General features: G+C 34.8%; 1 protein-coding gene across 2 annotated transcripts; it reads left to right on the top strand.

The window, feature by feature from the left end:
- The first annotated feature begins 6,901 nt into the window (after positions 1 to 6,901).
- On the top strand, positions 6,902 to 9,808 carry LOC140864292 (sm-like protein LSM4). 2 transcript variants are annotated; one of them, XM_073268383.1, is made up of 8 exons: positions 6,902 to 7,019; positions 7,227 to 7,261; positions 7,383 to 7,424; positions 8,020 to 8,118; positions 8,201 to 8,278; positions 8,786 to 8,822; positions 8,992 to 9,153; positions 9,512 to 9,808. In XM_073268383.1, the coding sequence occupies exons 2-8, from the start codon at positions 7,259 to 7,261 to the stop codon at positions 9,532 to 9,534; spliced, it is 444 nt and encodes a 147-aa protein (XP_073124484.1). In that variant the 5' UTR covers positions 6,902 to 7,019; positions 7,227 to 7,258; the 3' UTR covers positions 9,535 to 9,808. The 2 variants fall into 2 exon arrangements, with proteins under 2 accessions (XP_073124484.1, XP_073124485.1); XM_073268384.1 differs by having other exon boundaries at positions 6,949 to 7,105.
- The last annotated feature ends 195 nt before the right edge of the window (positions 9,809 to 10,003 follow it).

Here is a 10,003-nt window from a genome sequence, read left to right as displayed (position 1 = left end):
GGAGATTTTTACATATCTTCTTTAATTGGTTTACCTCTTTAGTATGGTCATCGGTCCATATAAACCTGACATCCTTTTTTAACAAAGGACTGAACACCTTTCTATACATTGCTAGGTTGTTTATGAACATCCCTGCAAAATTAACTACTCCTAGAAAACTCTAGAGTTGTTTTACATCTTTGAGTTTATCTGGAAAATTCTTTACCTTTTCCACAATATGGGGTTGTAGAATTATTCCAGTTTCATCAATCTCAATACCAAGGAATTCAATTTTCCTTGTTGCTATGACTGCTTTCTTTTCAGATAAAACCAGTCCTTCTTTTTTACAAATCTTAGAGAAAATCTCTAAGTGTTTAACATATTTGTCTATGTTTTTTGATGCTATAAGAATATCATCAATATAAACAAACATAAAGTTGAAATAATCTTTAAAAAGATTATCCATCTTTCTTTGAAATATTTGGGGTGCATTGGCCAATCCCATAGGCATAACTTCCCAAATATAGTGTCCTTGTGGAGTAGAGAAGGCTGTAAATTTCTTACTGCCTTCTTCCATTCTTATCTGGTAGAATCCAGACTTACAATCAAATTTTGAGAACACTCTAGCATTTTGTACACAGCTAATTAGATGTTCTCTACTGGGTATGAAGTACCCATCAAACTCCAGGATTTTATTAATACCTTGGTAATTAATAACTAACCTGGGTTTTTCTCTTTTTATTTCACCATGATTTCTGACCAGAAATCCTGGGCTGCTATATGGTGAAACTCCTTCTTTGATTAGACCAAGGTTCAAATGTTCCTTGATAATCATTCTCATATCCCTTTGATCTGTTATGTTCATCGGGATAGGCTTATATCTGAAGAATTCATACTCTTTGCCTTCCTTTAGAGTAAGACTGGCTTTTAGTTGATTTCTATCCCACCATGCCAAAGGGTGCTCGTTGTAACTTTCTTTGAGCCTCTTTTTGACATCTTCAAGGGATACCTTATTTTCTAACTCTATATCTCTGTGATGTAGAGTTACCTTGAGAAACTCCATATCCTCTGTTTGGAGTTCTTGTTCTGTTGTTATTTTCAACATGGTTTCTCCAAACCTCCTTGGATCTTTCATTTTTGGGTGAAAAAGTTGTCCTTTATCACCACGCTGACTGCAAAATATTATCGACAATTGTCGATAAAAAGCAACTTTGAGTCTTTGAACGATAATTTTATGATCACAAATTATAGTGAACATAAGTCTTCTTGACTCATTGTCTTGTGTGTACTTCTTAAACATTTGTAAGAAGTTATTTCCTAACAGGATATCAGCTCCTGTATCATGGAAATAGATTGGTGGTGTCTTTACCTTGTACCAAGGTGTCTGCCCTGCTCCTCCCATAAGGATCTCTGCTTGTTTTATTCTTTTGCAAAGAATTAAAATTCTTCGTGAGAAATCTCGTCCAGCAATTTTTGGCAAATCTTCTTCACATTCTTCAGGGAAGACTCCTCTTTTTGCTGTACAAATTCCTGCTCCCGAATCGATATAAGCTGCAAAGTATTCAGCCTTATATTGTTCATAAAACATCCCTATCGAAATGTATATGGAGAAATGACTTGTTGTCATTTTTTAAAGGGATTACTAAATGTCCCTGCCATTTTTAACAGACTGTGTTATAACTCAGTAATCCGATTAAGACTATTCACCTTTAGTCTTCCTAAGGCTTCAGAAGGTAGAGTATGGTTACTTCTTTCTACCTCTTCAATGCGTTCTAGTAAATCATGTTCATGACTTACTAATTTCAACAGTTGCTTCTTCCTCTGTTTGTAAACAGAGTTTTCGAATCTGATTAAGGGATTGTCTCTTATCCAATTTTCTTGATTTTTCATTTCGTAGAATTCTTATTGAATCCTCCAAGTCTTTTCTTCTGCCATGAACTCTATTCCCTTTTCAAGGCGTTTCCATGGTTTATGATCCTTCAGAAACTCTAGGCCAAGAATGAGCTGATCCACTTCTTTTCCTGGAATTCCACATATTTGAACTTCCAATTCTCCAATATTTATCAATCCTTGGTAAGTTCCTTTTTCATGTTGTTCCAAATAGTAAATCGAGTTACAAGGGAACTGGTTCCGATGACTTGTAATATCGAATACTATTTTCACTTCTTTCCATCCTTCTGGAGATATAAGTTTTCCTATTATAGAAAACTCTTTTTCTTCTGGTGGAATTTCTTGAATAGGAGATTTGTCCCATCTCCTACTTGTCATTCGGTTTTCTTGAAAAGATAACCTTCGAGGTTCTATTTTAAGGTCTCTGTATAGAACCGGTCTGTCTTGAATTTGAATGTCTGTTTCCTGAATTAAAGGAAACTCGATTCTTTATGGGTATATTGCATGAGCAACTTTCCCAAAGATCTCTGGAATTTCAATGAACTCATTTCTAATAAATAATTCAGAATGATGAGTATTAGAAAGAGCATATAAAATTTGATATGTAATAGAATATGGTCTATTACCTTCCTTCATCAGTCTCTTTTCCTTGAAGTTTTGATGCAACATCAAGGCTCGACTAAAGTCCCTGTCAGCTAAATTGTAGGCTATTCTTGGATAGATAACTCCTACAATTTTTTCTGCACAAAGATTTCCTGAGATAGTACCCAGGACAGCATCTTGAATATTCCTCATTCTTTTATCGCATACTACGATATCTATGGGTGAATCTATTCCTTCTTTAAAAGTTGCCTTGATCATTATTTGGATTGCTCCAATATGAATCCAAGACATCGTCCTTGCTACCTCACCTTTCAACTTTTGCAATTCCTCTCTTATTTCTTCAAAAGGAATTAACTGCATCTCTATTTGATTACTTGTTAACTTCATGGGGATTGCCATTTCCCTTCTGGATACTTTGTAAATCAAATTATATCTTCTTTGTCTAAGCCCTAGGTTGCCTATGACTCTTTCTACTTGTCCTGCCAAAAATCCCTGGTACTTTTGTAACGTTGGATTTTCTCTCATAATCCTTTGGACCATATTATGAGATATCGTGTTTTGGCTAAAGAATCCAGCCAAACTTTCATGTGTTTCATGCCGAAACACTTTTTCTTTATTCTGATTCTGATTTTGATCCATCCTCAGAATCTTCTTGACTAAACAATATCTCTTCTTCGTATATGCTTTCATCTGAGGGGATATCCTCAAATTAATATACTTGGACCAGATCTTGAAAGAAGACCGCATCATCCATATCTGGTGTTGCTTCAAAGAGTTTAACTCCTTTTTTCTCGTTTTCTGGACAATTTGTAGATATATGTCCTCTTGCTCCACATGTCCAGCAGTTGCAATCCTTGAAACTTTCAATTGCTCTTGTATGATTTCTTCTGAAAGTTTTTCTTGATGGTGTTCTTCCTCTACTTTGTGATGAGCTTGTTACTGGGGATGTTCTTGTAGGTCCACTTCTTTTTCCTGACCTATAAGATCTGGCCTTTTGTTTGGACCAAATTGTTCTTGGTTTCCAAGAACTTCTCATTCTTTTATTGTAGGGATTACTTCTGAATTTCTTCCTTTTAAATCCCTGTGATCTGTTTCCAATGATCGTTGGAAGATCATTATCTTTACAACATAAAGGTGCACGTTTATTTATACCCCTTATTTTCTTGTAGTTCTTCTGTAATGCTGCCATATGGCACCATTCTGCCAATTTTCCTTTCAAAAAGGACGCGCGTCTTGCCAAAGTGTCAAGATGACCTGGAACGTATTATTTAATCAACATTTCTCTCCAGGGACTTGGCATTTTTGCGAAAAATAGCTGAATAGCTACATTTTTCTCGACTCCTGAATTTCATCTGTATTTAGTGAATAACATAATGTATTCATCAACTAAACAGATATCATGTAACTCGAGGCTATACAGAGCTTGAGTATATCTTATCTTTTTTCTCTGTATCTTGATTGTTGAAATAGTCTACCCCTATGAATTGTGCTTTAAATAGGGTGACCATTCTTTCTCCAATTTCGCTGAGGGATTCTCCTGCTAAGATTGATTCCTTCGTATCTAGCATAGTCATCTCCCAAGAAATCTTGACAGATCCCATTAGACTCATTTCTAGAAGTTTAATGAATCCTTCTTTATTGAGATCTAATGTCCCTGCTGCAATTCTCATAGCTGACGTCCAATCATCTATAAGATCTTCTCTGTTTTTGAAGTTCAAAACATCAAGGTTTGACATAACCCCATAAGGATGTATTGGATCTAAAACAGTTTTTCCGCAAGGAGTTTGATGGAGTGGGATTTTACTCCTTCTTGATCTGGTTCCTGCTGGATGTGAATTTTCTCCAACCTGAAACTCACTATGTGGTTCTTCTGTTTTAACCACATATATTGGGGGATTCCCTATGGGTTGTTCACCCTCAGAGGAGTTCATTTTTAGATCTACTACTTTGAGATTCGCAAAAGAATCTGCGAGATCTTGTAGATCCTCGAGATTTAATCTCTCTAAAGTAGTCATCAGATAGTGTTTTTCTCTGATACTGCTTTTATAAGATTAATCATCCTTTCATCATCAGTTAAAGGTTTTTGAACCATTTTGGTTTTACCTTTCTGATGTAACAACGGTTCGGTACCAAACGAGAGTGGTAACATTCCTCCTATATTTCCTTTTCTAGAACCTGAAGTTTGTTCTAGATTTGTGATTTTAGTTTGAAGATCCTTTAGGGTTACAAGAATTTCTTCTTTTTTCTTAAGGATTCCTTCAATCTGCCGAGGTATTTCATACAGCTGATTGCTGTAATATTGTACCGTCTTTTGAATTTCTCTAAGATCTCCGGAGAGTTTAGAAGAATCTGGGATAATTTCTAAAAATTGGGAGTTATAAATCATCTTTCTGTCGTAAGTAATCTATTGTGAACAAATTAACTTGTTTATAGGATTTCATATAAATAAAATCCTCTTGATTCAAACCTTCGTTTGAAGTCATCTTTTGTAAAAAATCTTCTCCTCAACAAAGAAAAGTATGAATTAACGAATAATATTAAGTCTGAATATTTAACCTAAAGCTCTGATACCATTTTTGCGGATGATTCAAATATCATAATTGAGCACAAACATTGCATAAATGGAGTACATAAATGCATAAATTGGGTACAAGAATTAAACATTGGATTTGACCAAGTTTGGTGGTCCTAGGAAGTTTTAAGAAAGAATTTTTATTGTAGAGATTTATAAAAAAGTTAGATTTGGGTTTAGAGATTTATTCACAATTGACTCTTAATTTTTTCAATGTTATCGTTGCGGTGTGACTATAATTTTTAAAATTTATTCACAATTGACTCATCTACCAAACATTTTTAAAATTTGAAGTCACGCCACTCAAGGTGGCGTCTTCTATTTTACCTTGAACGCGGAAAAATTAATGAATAGTACGGTAAACAGTAAAAAAATCTTAAGGATTTAACCCAACTTTGTATAAATATATTGCGTGTACTTGAGAAAGGAGATAATACTACGATCGAATTGGTTTAAGGTGAGGATTCGGATGATTTAGACAAGAAAAAGCCAATTACAATTTCGTTTATTGAACGTTTTCATTCTTTCGGCCTCATGAAGATGAAGGAAATGAATCCAAATCATAGGTGGTTGGGCTAGCCGCTTGGCTTCTTTTATTTATAGATTGGGTCACCGGGCTAGAAATCCATTTAGCTTAACTTAATACATAACAAAATTTTTTAAAAATAAATTCGCACCCGAGCTACAGCCCAGGTGGCAGGCACTCTTACCCGTGGCTCTGCCCTTGTATATAATCCAGAGTTGTCAAAATGGATAGACACGTCGGACCAGCCCATCCTTTATAAAAAATTGACAGGTTGAATAATGGTTTTATTAGCCCATTTGAAGGCGGGCCTAAACGGGCCAACTCAAACGGGTCACGAGTTGAGGCGGGGCCGCCGGCCAGTTTTTTTAAGACATAAAATTTTTATATTTTTTTGAATTTTAAGTATAAAAACACTTATTTTTAAATAAAATTTTTAAAAAAATTTAAAACTAGTATTTGATGTTTTTTTTAATATTTTACGTTATTATTTTTTAAGGTTAAGTATCTATTTATATTATTCATATTATTTAAAAATGTAATTTTTTTTCTAAAATATAATAATTAACATCAAAATTTTATATTATTTGTTTGATTGTGACATTTATTATTTGTTGTAGTGTAACATTTTTGATATATATTTTTCAATCTCAAATATTAATGTTTTTTTATTTTTATTTTTTTAAATGCTGGCGGGTTGGCCCGCCTAACCGGGGCGGGGCGGGGCGGGTCAGGTCGGTTTGGAGTTTTTATGGCCCGTTTGAGGACGGACCTAAACAGACCAACCCAAACGGGCCACGGGTTGTGACGGGGCGGACCGGTCCGTCTAACAGCTCTAATATAATATATTGTTTTGAACTAATTTTATGTTGAGAGAGTGCAGAGTGTTCATTTCTATGCTTGGCATACAACTTATAAGTGACTTTTGATGATTTTGATTGTGAATGCATTTTATGATGGTCTATTTTATATTGCTGTCATAGTTTTATGTGTATTTTTATCTTGGCATTTTGTATTGCTCAAGAAAAAAGGATAACATTCGACGAGGCTTTAGCGTATTGAGGCCCTGAGACCATTTGGTATCGAGCTTGATTTTCATTTATTTACGTTCGAGATAAGCACTTCTCGAGTATGTGCTCAAGTCCTGTGTGTCGAGTACTCGAGTCTGTGCTCAAGTTCTGTGTGTAGTGAGACAACTACATGATTCTAATTTGGATCAAGATTGTATCGTACACTAAAAAAAATTAAATAAAAAATAACATGTTGAATTTAAATAATCCAAAATCAAGATTATCTTAAAATATATGTTTTTGTATTATGCAAAATTAGACGAATTAAAATTCCTAAATTCAATTATTGGTTTCCTTGTTCAGCTCACCCTAATTCTACCAGAACTCTAGAACAAAAGCTCTGCATTATATTAGCGATCCGCCATTCTTCAGGGTTTTCGAGGTAGTTAGTTTTTCGTTATTCTTCGCAAAATTGTGCTGCAGACGTGAACGTGAACAAGAATCACCGTGTTCCCATAGCGAACTCTAGTACCTTGCTTCCACTGTTTCTATGTCTCGATTTGACCGATGATTTTGTTGTTGCGTGTTTGTTTTCTGATTAATATTTATTACCATTGATATTAAATTGACTTCGTCTCTCCCTTCGCAGAATTCGATCAGTAGTTCAATACCATCAGAAATATGGTAAGTTTTTGTTAAAAGTAAAAGTTAGGGCTTAGTTTCTGTTGAGTTTTTTTTTTTTTAAATTTTTTTTTATGTGATTCCCAATGGTGAACGGTCTTTTATTTTCCTCCTTATTTTGCAGCTTCCGCTATCGTTGCTTAAGACTGCACAAGGGCATCCCATGGTATTCCATACCTTGCTGATTTGTTTCTATTTGTGCTTGCTGACGTTCACTGTCTCTTCTGTGACTTTCAATGGTTTTGTACTAAGGACGGATTGTGTTTAAAGTTCATATGTTTCTCATTAGATGGTGTGAATCTAAATAAAAGATGCTGCAATAGACTGACATAATAATAATTTAGCTTGATGAATGTGAGCTTTATTGTTGAGCTTGGTGATCATTACTTGTCAATGTCGGTTCTTATGCTCTCTGTTATGTTCTGTTGTAGGGAATACTCTGTGGTGGCAGAGTCACAGTGAAATGTGTCGACCGCATGATAAAATATACTTGATCTTAAAAAATGGATTAACTGAAAATTCTGACACTGCTATGCCATTAACCAACTAAATGTTAAGCATGATGAATTTGAATAATTTTCGTTCCAAGATTGATTCTTTAACCAACTGGATATAATTTCTGAGCAAGCAGTTCCTGGGAATTGCGAAAGATTTATTTGCATGGGTTTGAATTTTGATACACAGATATTTTATCTTCTTTTGTTTAGTTTTCGTGGTTTACTTTAATACACTTCTCTGGGAAATATCTGATATGATGGCAGTTGGTGGAGCTGAAAAATGGAGAAACTTATAATGGGCATTTGGTGAATTGTGATACTTGGATGAATATCCATCTTCGAGAAGTCATCTGTACCTCAAAGGTAGTGCATGTGTTTATCTATTTATGCTTTATAAGTTATGTTAGTTTACTGTGGTTGTACTTAAAGTTGTTGATACTTGTAGGATGGAGATAGGTTTTGGAGAATGCCAGAATGCTACATTCGTGGCAATACAATTAAGTACCTCCGAGTTCCAGATGAGGTAAGTTTAACTTTCAGATTTTTATGTATTAGTACTTTCTTAGTGTTACTTATTCAAACTTAAATATGCTCCAAAAGGTTGTTTATTGTGCTTTTGTCAAATGTCCTTTGGAGGCTTTTTGGTATCCTTGCCTCTGCGCAGTGGCACTAACTTCAGTTGGACACCTCCTGTTGAATTGCTATTATCTGGTGATACAAACTGGGATTGGTCGATAGCTGACTAGAGCCTCCTTTTTTAAAAATAAAAAATAAAAAACTTCCTCTATTTTTTTTTTCTCGCGATTCTGCTTTTGAAAGTAGCCTGGTTTGGTTTTTTGTATCCGCCGTTTCATTAGCTAAAATGACACTACATTAATATTCAAAAAACCATTGTTTCTTATAAAAAAAAAATTCAAAAAACCAAATTGCTTGATACCACTATCTTGTTCCTCTTTGCTATTGGCCATGAATTAATTCATCATTATGGTGCGGGTTTTTATGATAATTCCGGGTGAAATTATTTTCCCAGGTCATTGATAAAGTTCAGGAAGAAACCAAGAGATCAGGTATTTAAATCTATTTTTGAAACTTTAAAGTGTTGTGTGTCTACCTCAGATTTTACCATGTAGCATTAAACTAATCAGTGGATTGAAGTTTGTCTTAATTTTTAGCATTGCTATTTTAATTGAAAACCAGACAGTACTCTAATTTTGTTTTGATAATTTATCACTTCAGACCGAAGACCACCTGGAGTTGGACGTGGAAGAGGAAGAGGTAGAGATGACAACACAGCTGGAAGATCCTCGAAAGGAATTGGGCGTGGTGGTATAGATGATGGAGGTGGCCGAGGAGGCCGAGGAAAGGGTTTATCTGGCAGCAAACCGTCCGGTAACAGGGGTATGAATGAAAAAATTATTTTCTTAATTTTTTTCCTCGTGAAGTTCTACCAAAATCTGTTTTCCAACTATTGGAACCGAATTCAATGGTTCCCATTCGTACAGGAGTATTGAATTGTCATTCGCAAACAAAGTGAAATAACTTGGTAATGAATCCTAGAAATAGAGGCACTCATGATCTGGAGAACGTTATAAACTTTTGAAAATGGATGCTTGCATATGAAAATGTGCGCTTCTAAATTCCTTATAAACCACAATTTCTGGCCTGCCTCTATTTTCTTAAACTGTATCCCAATAGCTGAAGATGCTTTCCTTTTGTTTGCTAGTGTAGAATAATTTATGAATATTTTTAATCGCAGGTGGAGGTCGCGGACGTGGTTGATGTATAAAAGCTAGGGAGGTCAGTGTATCATGTGTGAAAAATGCGCCTTTTTATTGGCATCATAATTGTTATAGGATCTGTCTGGCAATGAAGTTGGACGGGAAGTTTTACCTGTCATTCAGTTGGAATCATCGATCTTATGAGATTGAACTTTTCCTTCTCTCTTTTTGAGATACTTGGCTGGTAATTTTTTTTAAGTTTTGGTTTATGATGGGAGTGTAATTTATGTTTAACGTTGCATTTGTTGGTAGTAAAAGGTTTTGAGGAAAGTCCAGATTCTTCTTTTTCGCTTTGTGAATGAAAATGTACGGTCTGCCTCAAACTGCCAATGCCGGCACATGTAATTAGGGAGGTACAAGATCTAAGGTTGTGTTTTGATGGAAATATTTGATTTTTAGAAATCATTTTAAATCAAATAATTTGAAATTGAAGCATAAAATATTTGAGCCATATGAGAGATTTCAAATTT

This window comes from Henckelia pumila, chromosome 4 (genome assembly GCF_033568475.1).
Source record: "Henckelia pumila isolate YLH828 chromosome 4, ASM3356847v2, whole genome shotgun sequence".
In the NCBI taxonomy this organism is placed as follows: Eukaryota; Viridiplantae; Streptophyta; class Magnoliopsida; order Lamiales; family Gesneriaceae; genus Henckelia; species Henckelia pumila.
The sequence above is the reverse complement of the archived record's forward strand: the minus strand, read 5'-3'. Positions and strand labels throughout refer to the sequence as shown.